We start from the raw sequence: 21427 nt of genomic DNA on the forward strand, positions 1-21427 counted from the left end.
TGCTACAATTAATTACATCCTTGTCACAAGATTAGTAATGAGCGAAATCGAATTTGGATCTGCGTCCGCGATTCCTTCGATCGTAACTGACATTCACTTCAACGGACAATGAATGGCTTTGTTTCCGGACTATCACTGATACCCCCCCCCCCCCCGGGTGATACCCACCCAATTTTGTGCTGTAAAACCTACAACCGTAGACAACAGTAGTTGCCAATAAGAACGCTTACCCCAAAACGGTGCAAAAGCAGACTTTACACTAATCTTCGTGGATATTTGTTTGTGCAATATGGTTGGACGGTTAACATTGAGAAAAAGGGAAAGGAGAGGAAAATAACCGTGTCAACACTTTTAAAGACCGGTTGTAGTATAATTCAGAAGCTCTCGAACTTCGTCCTCGGATAATGTTTTTTTTTTTTTCAGAACAACAAGTTGGCATAGAGCGATTTTCACTTGAGTGTCGAAAGTGATTTGCTTTCGCTTTGGCTTTGCATTGCTACGTTTAGTGATTGGTTTAAAAATCTCGCGCCATTCTCTCAACCAATCAGAAATAGACCAAAACCAATCGTAACTCACAAAAGTAAGTTTTCCCGCGCTTCGTGCCGGCAACATGTATTTGCTTCAAGTTTTGATTGGTTCACTGGATTGTCTGTGTCCTTTGTGATTGGCCAGAGGATTACTTTGGTTTTGGTTTTTCGACACTCAGTTGAAAACTGCTGTATCCCGTCGAAAAACCTTGGAATGTTAGACGTTTCTTTTCTTCTAATGAGAAATATCTGAGTAAAATACAAGGCTACACGGTAATATAATAAATAATAATAATACTTTATTTATATAGCGCTATTTCATCCTACCAATAGCGCACGACAAAAAAATACAATATATAAAAAAAGTACAATGTAATAAAAAAAGAATAAAAGACAATAAAAGAAAAAACGAATAAAAAGACAACAATCACCTAAGAAGTAAAAAACACAAATAAAAAAACAACAAAGCCCAAAAGATGTGCAGCAACCGCCAGCACGACCAAAGGGGCCAGGGGGAAAAGCCGAAATCCGAGCGCGCAAAAGGCGACGCACAAGCGAGCCACAGGACGAGAACGCCGGAACAACCGACACAGAAGAAAGGGGGCAAGCCCACAACGTGTATAAGAAGCAGCAAATTATGCGCCTTCTATAGGTACCATCAGATCAGATTTTAAATTACTTTATTTCATTGTTAATTCCTACAACTCGGTTATTTTACATCTTTTTAAAGGGAGCAGCTACAAGTTAACTTTTGACAAGCACTACCTCAATTAAGCAGAACATGCCGAAAGAGCATTCGCCCTGCACGTGAAACAAGCTTTTACTTGTGCTGCTGTCCGTTGGATCCTTTTCCTGGTTTTCCTCTCCGTTTCTTGTGCTTCTTACATGACTGCTGTTTGCTGTTACTCAAACATAATGCGTGATCCATCACGTGGAAAACATACGGCTGTTCAAACACGCCATGAAATAAGTAGGCTCCAGGCCCGTCAGCGTATACTCCTGAAAAAAATAAGATGGTTAAGTCAAGGTCGGACCACATGAAGGAGAACAAGAAAAAAAAATTAAGTTAAAACAAATACTACTGAAAGGCAAAAAAACAAACAAGAATATTAACAATTACTACTTACCAACATCTTCGGTTCCGTGTGTCTCACCGCGCAGCAGAACTGTGGCTTGTTGTTGATAGTCTTTGTCTGCTGTATCCACCCCCCTTAGGTCCGGACGTGGGCCCAATATGGCTCCCGGGCCGTTAGCATAACCAAGTGAGGTGTATGTCTTGTTGTCAGGACCAACTGCTAACTTGTCGTCAACGTCGCGCACAGTGGAAAATAATGGGTTTCCACGCTTGGGGTACGCGCCAATGGTAAAGACGTGCGAGTGGTCAGCGGTTACCGTTATCAGGGTTTCGGCTGCGATAAAAAGAACATGTTAATAAATAATTGCAAGTGTACATTTTTGCTATTGGTACCAAATATGCTAGTGATACGACACTTGCAGGACAAGGTTAGATTCTTATAAATATTTTATTCAGTCGGAATAGAAAGCTGACTGAGTTTGCAATTAAGTTATTTGTTTCTTTTAAATTTTCTCTTTAGGAGAGAAAAATGGTACCTAACACTATTATACTTTCTAAGTATAAGATAACAACCAGAGATACCAAACAGATTCAAGTGAGACACCAAACAGAGTCAAGTTTGTTGGTCAATTTAGTGCTTGGAGTTACGTGTCAAAATATCTCTGTATAGAGTCATGTTCAAAACCACTGACTAAACTGTTTATTGCATTTGTGCAAGTGAAGACTTCGGTATTGTGGATGAAGAGGGAAATCAGATATACCTGAAGGCATTTTAGCGTGTTCGCGGGCTGATTAATAACAAAAGATAAGGAACGAAGAATCTAAAAGCGTCTTTGTACACTAAAACACGTGAGGTTTATACTTAGTTACCTCGATTTATCATTTGTAATGCCTTGGAGACCGCTTTATTCATAGCTACTGCATCGTGAAGAGCTCTAAATGCATTGCCTGCATGGTGTCCGTGATCAATGCGTCCCGCTGCCGAGTGAGATATTACGTAATCAGTAATCAGAATGAAGGAACCATATTCGTATTCACGATATTGGACTGGAACTAGCTTGCTATGGAGGCTAATGCGGGGGAATATCATTGAAAAAACCTTCATGTCAATTGCATTTGAAAGATTCCCTGCATTAGCCTCCATTGCAAGCTAGTTCCAGTCCAATACAGAGAATACGAATACGAAACGATGGAAATGATCCTCGCAGTGTGTTAGCAACTAAATTTAAGCAAAATTTGCATTTTTTTTAGCCTGAAACAGGGCCGTAACCAGACCTTTGCCACAGACGAGGCAAGATCTTGCTAGGGGGTTCTGGGGGCACTCCCTCCAGAAAATGTTGACATCTAGAAGCTCTGAAACTCTTTCAGAGACATTTTTCATGGCGTGTTTCTTGGAAAAACCCAATCTTGTTAAACTGGAGGTTATTTTCCCACCAAAATAGATATTTTTTTTTAATTTTGGGCAAAAATCTAGACGAGGCAAGTGCCTCGTCTTGCCTCTTGCTAGTTACGGCTCTGTGAAAGAAAATTCAAGGCTACAACGGGATTTGAACCCATGACCTCCGCGATACCGTACGTTGCAATTGTTTTACCAACTGAGCTATGAAGCCTTGATACGTTGGGAGCAGGTCAATTGTGGGTCCTAATGTCCTGCATGTGGAATAGACGATAAAGCAAATATACGAGAGACATATATGTGAACTGCGGATATGGTGTATATTATTGACGGATAAGTGGATGGACCCATGGATGTATTCTGCAGTCGGAGGAATGAGTGCCTTTTCTGGAAAATTGTCGAGTGGTTTTATTCTTCACTAAAAAAATTGAGTACTCTTCCAGGACTAAATTTTGAATTGAGGAGACCGGAACTTGCCATCAACTGATACTTGTTCCCAGCGACTGGGTAGACGGATGGAGGGATAAAAGCACGAAATTGCAGTAATACTAGAAATGATCAATAAATGGACCATTATAGGCATGCAGTTACTGCACAATAGAAACGATGTGCAACTCACTTAGCCTGAGTCGTGGTGATAAATTTTACCTCAAGTGGTTTCATTCTCTTGCCACAGTTAATTCCTAGTCGAAATTTAGATGGCTAAAAGCCGGGGGGGAGGGGGTACTCAGGTTTTCAAGTGACAGGGATGATCAAAGGATTTTTTTTCGGTTAAAAATATTTGATTCTGGGAATTTTTTGGGTAGGAAAATTTGGCAAGTATTTTTTTGGGTGGCTTGATTTAAGTAGGGATTTTCTGGGTTATTAAAAACAATCTAAAGATTCGTGGTAGTGCCTTGGCTGCGTACGTAGTTCTGCGAATATAGTACAAACAAACATGTTTGCTTTGTGTTATATCATTTCCCCTTTCTGTAAATTTTAAGGGTCAGAAATTCGGCAGGGGATTTTTTGGGGGTTAATTTTTGGTCCAGGGGTTTTCTTGGGTTTTGTTGAAACCCTAGGGATTTTTTTGGGTATTGATTTTTGCCCCCATTCGATCATCCCCATCACTTGAAATCCCGAGTACCCCCTCCCCCCTGTAGCTAAAAGCTCATTTGCAAACATATATAGTAGTTCTATCAATACCTTCAACTAGGGCTTTCCACAAGTTGCTCAAGATTTTCCAAGAAGTTGCCCGTAGTTTCAAAAAATTGCTCAAAAGTTGCTCCAAAAATCCAAAAAAGTTGCTTTTGATTAAAAAAGTTGCTCGAAAGTTGCCCAAAATAAATCCAAAAGACTGCTTCTAATCAAGAAAAATGTCTCTCTATATATGCTAATTTCCCTTTGAAGATAAGATTTCCAAGCAGTTTTATGAAATTTTAAAGCAAAAGAAGTATCTTCATAACATTTTAAGGGAAATATTTGTTAAATAACAAGGATTTCTTTACCTGAGAAAAATCGTGAAGATATAGATGAAGTCATGTTTGCTGACGAGTTTTGTAATGTTTTAATGCATGCAGGATGAACCGAAAGTTGAAACGTCTTCAGATGTTCCTCGAAAAACGTCGGCAAACTTCGTAAATCTTCGGAAACGTTTGTATGGCCTTTGAACAGCACTCGGATAATCTTCGGTCTAGAAATTGCACAAAATACAACAAGTTGCTCGAGAGGGAAAAAGTTCCTCGAAGGGGAGAAAGTTGCTCAAAATATGAAAAGTTGCCAAAAAGTTGCCGAGCAACTTGTGGAAAGCCCTACCTTCAACTAACAAGAAGTACCCTCTAGGGTTTTTCTGTAGTATTCTGATGGCTTTTTCTGTCATCTCTGCTATTGATGGTTCACCAGCAGGATCTTCAGCTCGGTCCACTTCATACTTCATGTGGGAATATTCAAAGAGTCCTAGGAAAAGAAGCATTGTAACCCTAGTCAGACCCGAGGTGAAAGCTTTTGTGGCCCGTTCCAGACGTACAATTTCGAAACAACTCATGGTGAGTCATATTTTTGGCGTCTAACTTCAAACTCTGGCAGTCGTTAAAAGAGAATTCTCAAACTTTTTCACATATTTCCTAGTACATTTTTTGCATTGAACGGAAAGAAAAGCGATCTAACAGTAATCTCATTTTTGCAACTCAGACAAAAGAGCCAAAGATTGAGATTTTCCTTGTGCTTATCCAGATTTGAAACTCTGAACTGCAAGCTCAGGCATTAAGCTGTTAAAACCTTTAAAAGTAGTTAAACGACTTATCAATCAAGCAACTAAGTAAGTAAGCAAGCCAACAAGCAAGCAAGCAGGCAAGTAACCATGAAGCCGCAACCAACCAAGCAACCAACCAACCGACCATTATGCAGGCAAACAGGCAGTTGGCCACTAACGAAACAAACATAATGCTACTTCGTCAGAAATTATTTGTTTCCCATCCTGATTCCCTTGTAATAAGAAAGGTAATAAGAAGAAATAATATGAAATGTAATAGAAACCATTACATACCTATTACGTGATCAACTTTCTTCACGTCAATCTGGTCAAACCCAGCTTTGTTCCATACGTACTGTGAGTTCGGATGTTTGTTCACCCACTCTTGGATCAGATCTCTGCCGTCCAACCTCTTTCCCTTTCTATCCGGGTACTCAGGGTCTGCTTGATTTTGATGCAGTAAATCTCTACGTCCCCCGCCAAAGATGACTTCTATTCCGTCACCGTACGGGTATTCAGCAAGTTGCAAGGCTACAAATGAACGATCAAATAATTTTGGCGCCCGCCAATGCTCTAGCTTAACAATCCAAATTATTTGTAAAATACGTTCCTGGTATCATTTTGTCTGTTAGGGTAGGCACTATTAGTGATATAGGATTGTCAGAACAACAAGCAAGAAGCGACAAGTGTTTTGTTATATTTATATGTGAAACTCAGCAGATGCAATCTGAAGTTCTGTTCATGTAATTAAGAAATTGCAATACATTAGAGTTCTTATTACTGAAACCAAGTCACCAATATTGGAACTAAAGGAATTTACCAATATCTTTGCACGCAGACGCATCATCCAGTGCTTCGTCCTTGTCTGCGTCACTCTGCCATCCACGATGCGCAGAATACGCGTACGCGCTCGCGGGAGTTGCGTGGGTCACACGCGCAGTAGATATAATCCCAGTTGACATCCCAGCCATTTCCGCGAGCGATAGAATAGAGATCGCTCTACGATCTGCACTGGCAGTGGAACAGTAGCCTGGTTTAACAGTTTCGTCCATTCCAAGAACACCTAATGGAGTTCAGTATAGAGAACAAAATTAAACATGAATAAAAGCAAACGGTCAATGCAATATTCTTGTTTTATTGAGGCCATCTTTAAAGCTGAAAATAGATCTTCGACCTACCGTCCTTCCTTCCCCTTTCTTCAGGTTTTTTTTTTCTAGATATAATGGACACGTTCGAGACAGTTAAGCATCAAGCAGTGTTGGCGTGACAGACTGGCAGTTTATTTATTGACAGGTATCATTAATTTCGAAAGCCGTCAACAATCAAATAATACAATCACAACCCCTGCCGTAGGTATTAAACTAACTACAGAATACAAAATATGACACAACGAAAAAAAATAAAAAAAATGAAAAGGGGTGGGTAGGGAGGGAGCAGAAATCGAGCGAGCTAGTGAAAGGCGTGCGAGGAGAAATGACTGTTTCACAACGCGGCGGGATGAAACTGATACTAGACAATACCGGAAGTACGTCACTATACTGTCAATAATACCCAGATAAACCTAGTAGTTTTATCTTACACCAATGTTGTCGCTCGCGAAATGAAGTTGTTTCCTAATTTTTCAGCACAAGTAATGTTTGCGATACTGCCAGTGCCGTAATTGCCTTTTAAAATGTTATCCTGGACGTATTGAGTATACATTTTATATAATTATGTTCTTCATTATATTATTTTACTTTTTAGACTCGACCAATTAACTATACAAATACATGTAGTCTTAAGATCTTCTTATATGTAGTTTATGTATTCTTAGTTATCTAGCCTATATAGTCCATAGTTTTTTTTGTTTGTCAATCAGTTCTATCCTGAGCCTCAGGCTCGGGAGATTGAGAGACCACTCCCTGGAAATCCGACATAAAATCATCTCATCTCATCTCATCTCATCTCATGTCATGTCATGTTATGTCATGTCATGTCATGTCATCTTATGTCATCTTATTTTATCTTAACCGATCTGATCTGATCTGATCTTATCTCATGACATGTCATGTCATGTCATGCCAAGTCATCTCATCTCATCTCATCTCATGTCATGTCATGTCATGTCATGTCATGTCATGTCATGTCATGTCATGTCATGTCATGTCATGTCATGTCATGTATGTCATGTTATTTTATGTTATTTTGTTTTTTTTTTTTGTCATGTCATGTCATGTCATCTTATGTCATCTTATTTTATCTTATCCGATCTGATCTGATCTGATCTTATCTCATGGCATGTCATGTCATGTCATGCCAAGTCATGTCATCTCATATCATCTTACGTTATCTTATAAACTTCCAATTCAAGGGTAGCTTTATCAACATTTTTGCTTTCTCTTTGTGACTTTTCCATTGTTCATTGTTTAGGTTTTTACACAAATTATTGTCATTGAGTAAAATTTATCTTATCGCGTTGATAAACAAGAGGCCCTGTCTGGTCGTTTGTCCTTTTGTCGTGTCTGCGGTCTAAATGTCTTTAGTAGAAACTCAGCTGTGTTCTATTGGAAATCCGCGAATCTGATTGGTTCTCCCACTGATTTCATTCGCCGAAGAAAACAGTCGCGCGCGCAGTAGCTCTTTAAGCGGTAAATTTTATTGATTTTTGTCTCAAAGTGCACAATATTGTAGGTTTGCACTGCAATCCTAGAGTTCTACTAAAACATTGACTACCGCCCTCGTTTCCATGAGCGATAGTCAACTCGGCTGCGCCTCGTTGACTATTTGCTCATAGAAAACCGGGCTCGTAGTCTAATTGTTAAATAGCACCCTCTGTCGTCCCGTCTGACAGTATGTCGTTCATGTATGCTTCCTATCAGATATTAAGAGGGTCACCAGAGATTAAAGCTAGCGCATTTTTTACCGATTACGTAGCACTACAAATATTCGTGCAGTGCCTCTGTTCCGGAGACCATAAAAAACAAACAAGAGAAACAGGAGGACTGCATATGCCTACACGTTTAAATTCCCGCCCAGACCGCCGGAGCTAACGAAAAACAACTTAAGAAATGTAAAATTGCAGTTCAACAGTGCTCGGTTAGATTCTCACCAATCGAATTTGAGACAAGATTGCTAAGTAGTATTGTTAATCAATTCAACACCTACCATCGTTAGTCTTGATTCCATTCAGAAAGGCCGTCGCCGAAGCGGCCGAATCTGCACCTTGTTGATCGACACTGTACGTTTTCGCCTGGCCTGACCAAGGAAATTCCTCCCAGCTCAACACATTCTCCTCGCCTGATTGGCCTTTCATCTGTCCATCCAAGATGCGAGCAGCAGTGATGGTTGAGATGCCCATTCCATCGCCGACGAAGACAATAGCGTTTTTAGCAGTTTTCCTGTTCGGTCTCACTCTAAGGTTGTCTCGGATCAGTTTGACGCCATCTTTGTACCACTGATTGTTGTCTTGATTGTTCAGAATGTTGCCACTGACAGCTGATGATAGGAAAAGAAATTGTACAGTTACGTTTATATTTCGCTTCGATTATACGGCATCAGGCCATCATGCATCAGGCCAAAGTTTTCTTATATTAGTAAGTCTGATAAAATAAACTGTTCTTTTTTTCGTTTCACGAACATCGTGCTTTGATAATCAATGGACCTTGAATTAGTTTACAAGACATTTTGAACAAACAAATATATATTGGACTGATCATTTCAAAAGCAAAATTATGTTTTTTTTTTTTTACTTAAAACAACGGACACCGTATTTTGAACAGACCTCGTGTCTTCTAGTCCCGGGGATCCCGTGTTTTCCATAGACCCCGTCATCCCGGCACCCCATACCCGTTCCCCGGGACCCCGGCCCCGCGGTAACCGTTAATTATTATCAGTTATTTTAGGTAACATGGCCACAAGGTAATGTGGCGTTCATATCAATTCGTGTTTTTTGTTGTTGCAAGAACTGATTTTAGGTGGCAGGATAAACCAGTAAAGCACATACAGTAGAACCCCGGTAACTCGAACTCTGAAGGGAAACGAAAAATAATTCGAGTAAGCGGGGTTTCGAGTTATCGGGGTCGACTGGATATTCAATTTGCACGTTAAGAATTGATTTTTCAGCACTAAGGTACATAATACAGTACAAATCAAACTTATCTCGTCAAAAACTGTAACACGATTATGCATTCTTAATTAATATGATAAAACAGTACTGTGAATGTATGTATGACTCAAAAGATTAGGAAATGACTGTCAAATACAGTGGAACCCCGAATACGGCCACCAACGGGCCAGGAATTGGCCGAAACGGGGGCCGACGGGGTGCAATCTGACTGTCACTCAAGTGACGAACAACAAACACTGCTAAACTCCGACGCAGAAACAATATAAACATGAAGACACAGCACAAACAATATGAAGAAAAATGAACAAACTGGAGAAAAAGGGGGGAGGGCCGACGGAGAAATATAAAGGATAACAGGTGGGACAGAATGTGGCCGTTGGCCGATAACGAGGTGGCCGCAAACGGGGAAGAAAATGATGGGCGCGCCGGGACAAAAGAAGTGACCGAACGAGGTGGCCGAAACGAGGTGGCCGTAAGGCGGGGTTTCACGTACGTGATCTTTTCTGCGGTAGTGTTAAAATCCGATAACACATTTCATCAAGGGAAACGAAATTTAATTCGAGTTAGCGGGAAATTCGAGTTATCCGAGTTCGAGTAAACCGAGTAAAATGACTGGAAATTGAGGTCAAATCCAAGGGAAATGGAAGTAAGTTCGAGTTAGCGGAAAAGTTTGAGTTATCGGAGTTCGAGTTACCGGGGTTCTACTGTAGCTCTTTAACCGTAAATAACCACCCCAAAATATACTATATACCAATATATTTTTAGGAGACCAGCTGCCGTATACATGCTCAAGGTTAATCCCCCGGGGGGGGGGGACTCCCATATTTGGGCTATATAGGTATATGCCGCGGGATAGGGTATGGTTTTAGAGGTTCTCAGTCCTTAAATAGGGTATCATTTTTGCCCCTTTTGGCATTGTGTTCCCGGTGTGATCCTTAGACAGGAAACCTAAATTCTATCAGCTAAAATAAACGCCCAGCTAAACGAAAAACAGGGATCTTAGTAAACCGATTTTATAAAGATTTGTATTTTGCCAAGCGTGGTTGGCCGTTATTTGCGGTCGTCACGGAAAGCTTCTCCTCCCCTTGAATACGGTGTTATTTTTCAGTTTTGGGCCTTAAAAAGGGTATCAATTTTCGCTTTCTTTATCAACAGGGTCAGGGTTTAAGAACCTTCGCGGCACACCCCTATCCGACATTTATGGGAGTACCCCCGGGGGGGGGGGGGTTAATCACACAGATGTAAAGATATTCAACATCAAGGTAAAACGTTTTTGTTTTTAAAATGAGTAAAGAAACACCAATACCATTTACCATCACACATGGTCAAAATGAAAACGGTCAAGACAAAACATGCGGTCTTCATTTCAGCGAAGATAAAGTCAGACTTGTATGCAGGCGGTAAGGCTGAAAGAAATTACAAGAATATCATGGTTCCTTAGCTACAAAATAAACCGTAGAGCTATAACATGGAATATATATTCGGACTACTTTATTTAAGCTCGGAATTTGATGAACTTTGTTTATTTGTTTCAATAAAAATTTACGTGTCCTGAATGTCTACGGTTTCACTTGTCGAAAAGAAACACACAATGGAAAGAAATCTAACTATATCTTTGGAACTTTCACCTCTCATCTTAGAAAACAACAGCTGTTCTCTGTTTTTCGGGAATTTTTCGAAGGTTAAAATTGAAAATCGACCTTTCAAAATCGACCTTTCGGCAAGTTTACATAACTAGCCTTCTTTAGGACTGATTAACGACAACGAGCAGTCTTCAGCTTTTTTCTTTAGGAGAAATTTTCATCGGTCAAGAATTAAAACAGTTTTAACTTCAGCAGCACAACAGCAGCTCGTTAACAGTCTCAGTGCTCTAATGTAGCAATTTTTAATAAAAATGGACTATTATTTTTAGGTTTCTTGTGACACAAATATAAATTTGGGCGGTTCATAAATCTGGTAAAATCCATGACATAGTCCCTTTAACTTATTAATCATACTTGGGAAGACGCGAACCAACTCTTTGAACATGAATTCTCGCTTAACATATTATTCATACTTTTGAAGTCGCGAATCAACGCTTTGAACATGAAACCTCGCTTACCTTTTATTCATATTTATGAAGACGCGAACCCACGCTTTAAACATAAAGCCTCGTTTAACTTATTATTCATACTTGTGAAAATGTGAACCAACGCTTTGAATATGAAACTTCGTTTAACGTTTTTTTTATACTTGTGAAGTCGCGAGCCAACGATTCAGTTAAACATGAAACCTTGCTTAAACTGTTGTTCATACTTTTTAGAAGATTTATAAGAAGGTGATTGAAAATCAAATTTTGAAGTAGATAATTACTTAATAGTAGAGTAGTTTTGTACCTTTAGTTACCTCACTTCTTGTATTCTCTATTCACCCAAAGAAAAACTCAACAAGACTGCATTTCTTTCCTTCTTGAAAGCCATTTCTTTCTAAATTTATATTCAATTCTTATCAACTACTGTTTGCCTACTAATCGCCTCAAAATAAAAAAATAAAAAACTAGAAAAAGAATAAGAAATGGGTGATATTGGAAAAGAGTTGACTCTACTCACCAGCTTATGATCAGGTTAAAGTACGGTTGTAACAATGCGACAACAGTGTTTATTGATGAAGGATTGGATTAAAGCATTTCTCCTATAGTTCCTCATTTCGTATTCGTAAATAATTATGTTTGGTAAAATTCTTTTATCATTAAATACAGCTGAAAACAGTCATTAATAGAAAATTCAGTTTAAAAGTCATATAAAAATAACGAATAAAAATTACAAATAAATTTACAAATATATTTTCTTTTCGAGAAAATTTGTGATCATAGCTGTTACGGTTTACTCAAATGGCTAAATATCGATTATCCAAGTTTTACCACTTGTCGTAAAGTAATGCTGTTATCATTCTCTAAAGGTAAAAACGCCTGAAGGTTTACATCAACAGGAAACTCGTAAATCAATATATATAATATTTTACGTTTTCGAACTAACATACTTCTCTTCTAAAGATTCCCTAAAGAAAACAGCAAAATATTGTAACAAAACATCACGTTATATTTAACAATTAATACACCTTGGATTGACAAACTTGTTATACACAGCCTTGAGTGACTTTTCAAACGTGTCAAATTCACACAGTAAAAGTGAAATAATTATCACAGATATAGCCACCCAGTAGGCTCGAGTCCCAGGCTGAAAAGATTTCTCTTTCTAGCTAACAGCTAAGCGGTTCAGACCAGTAAAGTGGGTGCGAATTCGGAGCAATGTCTGTGAAAGCGGTCCATCGCATTTCGGGTCTCGACGGGTCGGAAAAAGTTGTCCCTCAAACCTTGCCCAGTGAACTATCTTAGGGTATAAGAAAACTGAACGACATTGGTTTTTTGGAAATACATTAAAATGTATCAACAGTCAAGACTGCAAAAGCCAGCCTCATTTTGAGTGTGGACAATACGCGCTCGCCGTTAAAAAAAAACACCAAACGCAACAAAATATTATTATTATTCCTAAGTTTAGTGGTCCTTCAAAAATGCAAACGCATGTTAATTTTGATATGTTTTGATTTACAGGTCCGTGAAAATGTAGATATTTGCAACCGTTAAATCGCCTTTTGTAAACATGCAAAAGTATGGTGTCTTCGCCAGCCTATATTTCTCAAGTCCAGTTCGGACCATTCTAAATTCCACCTGAATTTTCATCGGTCAAGAATTAAAACAGTTTTAACTTCAGCAGCACAACAGCAGCTCGTTAACAGTTTCAGTGCTCTAATATAGCAATTTTTAATAAAAATGGACTATTATTTTTAGGTTTCTTGTGACACAAATATAAATTTTGGCGGTTCATAAATCTGGTAAAATCCATGACATAGTCCCTTTAACTTATTGATCATACTTGGGAAGACGCGAACCAACGCTTTGAACAGTACATGAATTCTCGCTTAACATATTATTCTACTTTTGAAGTCGCGAACCAACTCTTTGAACTGATCTCGCAACATATTATTCATACTTTGAAGCGCGAATCAACGCTGAACATGAAACCTCGCTTACCTTTTATTCATATTTATGAAGACGCGAACCCACGCTTTAAACATAAAGCCTCGTTTAACTTATTATTCATACTTGTGAAAATGTGAACCGACGCTTTGAATATGAAACTTCGTTTAACGTTTTTTTTTATACTTGTGAAGTCGCGAGCCAACGATTCAGTTAAACATGAAACCTTGCTTAAACTGTTGTTCATACTTTTTAGAAGATTTATAAGAAGGTGATTGAAAATCAAATTTTGAAGTAGATAATTACTTAATAGTAGAGTAGTTTTGTACCTTTAGTTACCTCACTTCTTGTATTCTCTATTCACCCAAAGAAAAACTCAACCAGACTGCATTTCTTTCCTTCTTGAAAGCCATTTCTTTCTAAATTTATATTCAATTCTTATCAACTACTGTTTGCCTACTAATCGCCTCAAAATAAAAAAATAAAAAAACTAGAAAAAGAATAAGAAATGGGTAATATTGGAAAAGAGTTGACTCTACTCACCAGCTTATGATCAGGTTAAAGTACGGTTGTAACAATGCGACAGCAGTGTTTATAGATGAAGGATTGGATTAAAGCATTTCTCTTATAGTTCCTCATTTCGTATTCGCAAATAATTATGTTTGGTAAAATTCTTTTATCATTAAATACAGCTGAAAACAGTCATTAATAGAAAATTCAGTTTAAAAGTCATATAAAAATAACGAATAAAAATTACAGATAAATTTACAAATATATTTTCTTTTCGAGAAAATTTGTGATCATAGCTGTTACGGTTTACTCAACTGGCTTAATATCGATTATCCAAGTTTTACCACTTGTCGTAAAGTAATGCTGTTATCATTCTCTAAAGGTAAAAACGCCTGAAGGTTTAAATCAACAGGAAACTCGTAAATCAATATATATAATATTTTACGTTTTCGAACTAACATACTTCTCTTCTAAAGATTCCCTAAAGAAAACAGCAAAATATTGTAACAAAACATCACGTTATATTTAACAATTAATACACCTTGGATTGACAAACTTATACACAGCCTTGAGTGACTTTACAAACGTGTCAAATTCACACAGTAAAAGTGAAATAATTATCACAGATATAGCCACCCAGTAGACTCGAGTCCCAGGCTGAAAAGATTTCTCTTTCTAGCTAACAGCTAAGCGGTTCAGACCAGTAAAGTGGGTGCGAATTCGGAGCAATGTCTGTGAAAGCGGTCCATCGCATTTCGGGTCTCGACGGGTCGGAAAAAGTTGTCCCTCAAACCTTGCCCAGTGAACTATCTTAGGGTATAAGAAAACTGAACGACATTGGTTTTTTGGAAATACGTTAAAATGTATCAACAGTCAAGACTGCAAAAGCCAGCCTCATATTGAGCGTGGACAATACGCGCTCGCCGTTAAAAAAAAAAAAAACACCAAACGCAACAAAATATTATTATTATTCCTAAGTTTATTGGTCCTTCAAAAATGCAAACGCAACCTAATTTTGATATGTTTTGATTTACAGGTCCGTGAAAATGTAGATATTTGCAACCGTTAAATCGCCTTTTGTAAACATGCAAAAGTATGGTGTCTTCGCCAGCCTATATTTCTCAAGTCCAGTTCAGACCATTCTAAATTCCACCTGAATTTTCATCGTCAAGAATTAAAACAGTTTTAACTTCAGCAGCACAACAGCAGCTAGTTAACAGTTTCAGTGCTCTAATATAGCAACTTTTAATAAAAATGGACTATTATTTTTAGGTTTCTTGTGACACAAATATAAATTTTGGCGGTTCATAAATCTGGTAAAATCCATGACATAGTCCCTTTAACTTATTGATCAAACTTGGGAAGACGCGAACCAACGCTTTGAACAGTACATGAATTCTCGCTTAACATATTATTCATACTTTTGAAGTCGCGAATCAACGCTTTGAACATGAAACCTCGCTTACCTTTTATTCATATTTATGAAGACGCGAACCCACGCTTTAAACATAAAGCCTCGTTTAACTTATTATTCATACTTGTGAAAATGTGAACCGACGCTTTGAATATGAAACTTCGTTTAACGTTTTTTTTATACTTGTGAAGTCGCGAGCCAACGCTTCAGTTAAACATGAAACCTTGCTTAAACTGTTGTTCATACTTTTTAGAAGATTTATAAGAAGGTGATTGAAAATCAAATTTTGAAGTAGATAATTACTTAATAGTAGAGTAGTTTTGTACCTTCAGTTACCTCACTTCTTGTATTCTCTATTCACCCAAAGAAAAACTCAACCAGACTGCATTTATTTCCTTCTTGAAAGCCATTTCTTTCTAAATTTATATTCAATTCTTATCAACTACTGTTTGCCTACTAATCGCCTCAAAATAAAATAAAAAACTAGAAAAAGAATAAGAAATGGGTGATATTGGAAAAGAGTTGACTCTACTCACCAGCTTATGATCGGGTTAAAGTACGGTTGTAACAATGCGACAGCAGTGTTTATAGATGAAGGATTGGATTAAAGCATTTCTCTTATAGTTCCTCATTTCGTATTCGTAAATAATTATGTTTGGTAAAATTCTTTTATCATTAATTAAATACAGCTGAAAACAGTCATTAATAGAAAACTCAGTTCAAAAGTCATATAAAATTAACGAATAAAAATTACAAATAAATTAACAAGTATATTTTCTTTTCGAGAAAATTTGTGACATAGCTGTTACGGTTTACTCAACTGGCTAAATATCGATTATCCAAGTTTTACCACTTGTCGTAAAGTAATGCTGTTATAATTCTCTAAAGGTAAAAACGCCTGAAGGTTTACATCAACAGTAAACTCGTAAATCAATATATATAATATTTTACGTTTTCGAACTAACATACTTCTCTTCTAAAGATCCCCTAAAGAAAACAGCAAAATATTGTAACAAAACATCACGTTATATTTAACAATTAATACACCTTGGATTGACAAACTTATACACAGCCTTGAGTGACTTTACAAACGTGTCAAATTCACACAGTAAAAGTGAAACAATTATCACAGATATAGCCACCCGGTAAACTCGAGTCCTAGGCTGAAAATATTTCTCTTTCTAGCTAACAGCTAAGCGGTTAAGACCAGTAAAGTGGGTGCGAATTCGGAGCAATGTCTGTGAAAGCGGTCCATCGCATTTCGGGTCTCGACGGGTCGGAAAAAGTTGTCCCTCAAACTTTGCCCAGTGCACTATCTTAGGGTATAAGAAAACTGAACGACATTGGTTTTTTTGGAAATACGTTAAAATGTATCAACAGTCAAGACTGCAAAAGCCAGCCTCATTTTGAGCGTGGACAATACGCGCTCGCCGTTAAAAAAAAAACACCAAACGCAACAAAATATTATTATTATTCCTAAGTTTAGTGGTCCTTCAAAAATGCAAACGCATGTTAATTTTGATATGTTTTGATTTACAGGTCCGTGAAAATGTAGATATTTGTAACCGTTAAATCGCTTTTTGTAAACATGCAAAAGTATGGTGTCTTCGCCAGCCTATATTTCTCAAGTCCAGTTCGGACCATTCTAAATTCCACCTGAATTTTCATCGGTCAAGAATTAAAACAGTTTTAACTTCTGCAGCACAACAGCAGCTCGTTAACAGTTTCAGTGCTCTAATATAGCAATTTTTAATAAAAATGGACTATTATTTTTAGGTTTCTTGTGACACAAATATAAATTTTGGCGGTTCATAAATCTGGTAAAATCCATGACATAGTCCCTTTAACTTATTGATTATACTTGAGAAGACGCGAACCAACGCTTTGAACATGAATTCTCGTTTAACATATTATTCATACTTTTGAAGTCGCGAATCAACGCTTTGAACATGAAACCTCGCTTACCTTTTATTCATATTTATGAAGACGCGAACCCACGCTTTAAACATAAAGCCTCGTTTAACTTATTATTCATACTTGTTAAAATGTGAACCAACGCTTTGAATATGAAACTTCGTTTAACGTTTTTTTTATACTTGTGAAGTCGCGAGCCAACGCTTCAGTTAAACATGAAACCTTGCTTAAACTGTTGTTGATACTTTTTAGAAGATTTATAAGAAGGTGATTGAAAATCAAATTTTGAAGTAGATAATTACTTAATAGTAAAGTAGTTTTGTACCTTCAGTTACCTCACTTCTTGTATTCTCTATTCACCCAAAGAAAAACTCAACCAGACTGCATTTATTTCCTTCTTGAAAGCCATTTCTTTCTAAATTTATATTCAATTCTTATCAACTACTGTTTGCCTACTAATTGCCTCAAAAAAAAAAAAAACTAGAAAAAGAATAAGAAATGGGTGATATTGGAAAAGAGTTGACTCTACTCACCAGCTTATGATCAGGTTAAAGTACGATTGTAACAATGCGACAGCAGTGTTTATAGATGAAGGATTGGATTAAAGCATTTCCCTTATAGTTCCTCATTTCGTATTCGTAAATATTTATGTTTGGTAAAATTCTTTTATCATTAAATACAGCTGAAAACAGTCATTAATAGAAAACTCAGTTCAAAAGTCATATAAAAATAACGAATAAAAATTACAAATAGATTTTCTTTGCGAGAAAATTTGTGATCATAGCTGTTACGGTTTACTCAACTGGCTAAATATCGACTATCCAAGTTTTACCACTTGTCGTAAAGTAATGCTGTTATCATTCTCTAAAGGTAAACAACGCCTGAAGGTTTACATCAACAGGAAACTCGTAAATCAATATATATAATATTTTACGTTTTCGAACTAACATACTTCTCTTCTAAAGATCCCCTAAAGAAAACAGCAAAATATTGTAACAAAACATCACGTTATATTTAACAATTAAGACACCTTGGATTGACAAACTTATACACAGCCTTGAGTGATTTTTCAAACGTGTCAAATTCACACAGTAAAAGTGAAATAATTAACAAAGATATAGCCACCCAGTAGGCTCGAGTCCCAGGCTGAAAAGATTTCTCTTTCTAGCTAACAGCTAAGCGATTCAGCCCAGTGAATTCAGAGCTTAAGTGGCAATGTCTGTGAAAGCGGTCCATCGCATTTCGGGTCTCGACGGGTCGGAAAAAGTTGTCCCTCAAACCTTACCCAGTGAACTATCTTAGGGTATAAGAAAACTGAACGACATTCGTTTTTGGAAATACGTTAAAATGTATTTTTTTGAGCTCTCAACACTACAAAAGCCTCATTTTGAGCATGAGGAGAACGCGCTCGCCGCTCAAAAACCACCAAACGTAACAAAATATTATTATTATTATTCCTAAGTTTAGTGGTCCTTCAAAAATGCAAACGCATGTTAATTTTGATATGTTTTGATTTACAGGTCCGTGGAAATGTAGATATTTGCAACCGTTAGATCGCCTTTTGTAAACATGCCAAAGTATGGTGTCTTCGCCAGCCTATATTTCTCAAGTCCAGTCCGGACCATTCTAAATTGCAACTGAATTCTGCTAAAAAGATGTTAGGAAGCATAGAAATATAGAAATACCTTGCGCTTTTTATCTTCCTTTGCCATAGCGACTTCCAACTTTTTGTGCTTATGAGAATATTACAAACTCATTATGCAAATGAGGTTGCTAAGAAACGCCATTAGCGCAACCGTTTTTACATACATTTTGCCGATAAAATATATTGAAAATTGAGGTTAAAAGCTGTTAAAAATGGAGTTTAAAAGCTGTCAACCTCAATTTTTAATATAATGGAACCGTTTTTATTGTCAGATATCACCACTCTCGCCCTGAAATTCCCTGAGTAAAAAGCGAAAACCATAAACACAACTTTAATTGCTATTGTGTGCTCACTGGAGGCTGCACGGTTTATCACTGACTGCAGATGTACAGGGAGTCAACATCTTTAAAATAACGAAAAACCTGATTAATAGAGAGACCTAGAAAAAAACAGCTAGGAAAGTACCAACGAGCATCCATTGGATGAAAAACACCTCACCTCGCTCGTGGAGGTAACGCAGAGGAAAAACCCTAGCCCTATGGATAGTACTCTCCGACCTGCTGGGCTCGGTCTTATTAAATTCCTAATGATTTCGAAACATGCTGAAACCAAAGATTCAAAATTATCTTTGACGTATCCATCTTTGGCATTCTCACTTGGCTAACGACGGTGTCTCTTAAAAAAGTCTATCAACAATCTCTGCATTGGCGGCAGACGTGGCTCCTCCTGCCCCAAGACTTGTGAGGACTTATGCAGAAAACGTCGGTGATGTCCTTGCAAGCTTTCTTAACGATCTCTCTGAATCTAGGGTAGCTTAAGCCCTGGCGCCGAACTTTCGATGTGGATCGAGGAGACGAGGGGGCTCTAGATCTCTGAACAAGGGTAAATCCTCACAGAGATCAATTTTTGCGGCAGCAATGTATTGCTCTAAGGCCTCCACAGGACAAGTTTCCTGGTCTGATTTCACGATTAATTGCAATCCAAGCCCCGTCACAGTTTCGGTCTTTCTTGGATGATTCTAGAAAATGGACACATAAGAACGAAAAAAACTTTATGTCACGGGCCCTCATGGGACATAGCTCACTGAAGCGAAAAAATCCAGCATAACCTATAAGACATAAAGCTACTGTTCTCAGATCCGATAAAGTCGGACACTTATCAAAACTCTTGTAATTTACAAGCGCTTTTAACATTTCGGGAATGATGGGTTCCTTTGGGAAGCGCTGACCGAAGAAGAAACCGTGGGATGTATAGAGACCTTCGGCAAACCGGCCAACTGTTGAGCCCAGTCGATACTGTAAACTGCATTTAGAACTGGCGAAGGAGAATTCGCTTCAAGGATAAGGCATTTTAGGTAGACCGCAACATGGAAAGAGTTGGCCGGCATGTGGAAAATACAATTAGACGAATCCCAATGTTTTCATCGGTTGAAACCGGCCAAGTAACTGCGGATAGTACCATCTGCTTTGGACGCTAGGACGGTTTCCTGGACGCGGCTAGCCAACGGCTGGAGGTGATCAGGAATTGAGGAACAGAATTCACGCCATATCTTCGACTGGAACACATCTAAAATTTAAATAAAACTGACAACCAAACAACGAGTGAAACTATTTAAAGATAGAACAATATGCAAAAAGTAATCAGAATAATAGCAAAGTTGGTTACAAAAGAACAAAACATAAACAGGCACAAAAAACGTCCCTCATTCTCGATCAAAAATAGCCCATGCATTCTGGCGCAAAAAACAGCCACAGGATTTCGGGAACAGAGGGTCCAATGCTCATCGGACGCAAATAAATCTAGCATTCCGGGCACAGATGGTCCTATACCTCTTGGGCGAAAGAGGCCTATTACCTTTAGGGAACAGGAATTCCCATTCTTCTAGCCTCTGAAATTTTGGGCACAGATGGTCCCGTACTTCTTAGGCGCAAATAGTTCCTACTTGTCGGGAGCAGATGGCCCCATTCTCCTCGGGCGCAGAAAAAAATGTCCGTCAAATTTTTTCCTCAAATATTTGGGCACAGATGGTCCCATTCTTCTCGGGCGCAAATAAGGCCCCGAAAATCAATGAGCACAGACGAACATATCCTCTTAAATACCAATCAAAGGTACAGCGTCCGAATATCATAAAGAATCACATCTGAAAAGGAAAGAAAATTTTTTATCATATGAAGATAAAAATTAAAATCCAGTCGCCTCTAGAGAAGAACACCAAGATGACGAATTAGCACACAACCACTCCTAAATACCCTAACCAAGCCCCTAGATAGTTCATACCGACGAGAGAATATTTTTCCGCTAATTTTTCAGAAACGCGGAAAAATTCAACTCTCGTCTAAATTCTTAGTTTCTTTAGCAGTTGGTAGGTACAACAACAAAATCAGAAAAATTATCACCACCGGCACTTATCATCGGCCAAAGGGAGTAGAATGTTACAAAGGAACAATAAGGGTCCCAGACACTTGGCAATTACGCATATGAAGCAACACTCGTGGAAAAACATCTAAAGACGCAAAGGCCATCAACAGTCTCTCGCCATAGCCTCCTGTCCTGTGCATCCCTCTCTAGCTGGTACCAACTCTTGCCCATGGACTTG

At 38.0% G+C, this 21427-nt stretch overlaps 1 protein-coding gene across 4 annotated transcripts; it reads right to left on the reverse strand.

Moving 5' to 3' along the window:
* Positions 1-1192: 1192 nt before the first annotated feature.
* On the reverse strand, positions 1193-18888 carry LOC144657278 (alkaline phosphatase, tissue-nonspecific isozyme-like). Of its 4 annotated transcripts, none has more exons than XM_078517603.1 (9): positions 18872-18888; positions 10647-10739; positions 8373-8702; positions 6049-6291; positions 5523-5759; positions 4793-4933; positions 2473-2580; positions 1655-1936; positions 1193-1526 (listed from the first exon to the last, which is right to left on the reverse strand). In XM_078517603.1, exons 2-9 carry the CDS (start codon positions 10696-10698, stop codon positions 1348-1350), a joined length of 1572 nt encoding a protein of 523 aa, XP_078373729.1. In that variant the 5' UTR covers positions 10699-10739; positions 18872-18888; the 3' UTR covers positions 1193-1347. The 4 variants fall into 4 exon arrangements, with proteins under 4 accessions (XP_078373729.1, XP_078373730.1, XP_078373728.1 ...); XM_078517604.1 differs by lacking the exon at positions 18872-18888 and adding an exon at positions 13892-13908; XM_078517602.1 differs by lacking the exon at positions 18872-18888 and adding an exon at positions 11922-11941.
* Between the last annotated feature and the right edge of the window lie 2539 nt (positions 18889-21427).

This window comes from Oculina patagonica, chromosome 6, assembly GCF_052425735.1.
Source record: "Oculina patagonica isolate OP01 chromosome 6, crgOcupat, whole genome shotgun sequence".
Classification (NCBI taxonomy): Eukaryota; Metazoa; Cnidaria; class Anthozoa; order Scleractinia; family Oculinidae; genus Oculina; species Oculina patagonica.

Excerpts from the sequence above, each read along its gene's own strand:
- LOC144657278 (XM_078517603.1), bottom strand. The coding sequence starts at position 10,698 with ATGAAGACCGCATGTTTTGTCTTGACCGTTTTCATTTTGACCATGTGT. Across the intron at positions 8,703-10,646 it reads CATTTTGACCATGTGTGATG|CTGTCAGTGGCAACATTCTG; the intron begins GTAAATGGTATT and ends TCCTATCATCAG. Across the intron at positions 6,292-8,372 it reads TGGAATCAAGACTAACGATG|GTGTTCTTGGAATGGACGAA; the intron begins GTAGGTGTTGAA and ends GAACTCCATTAG.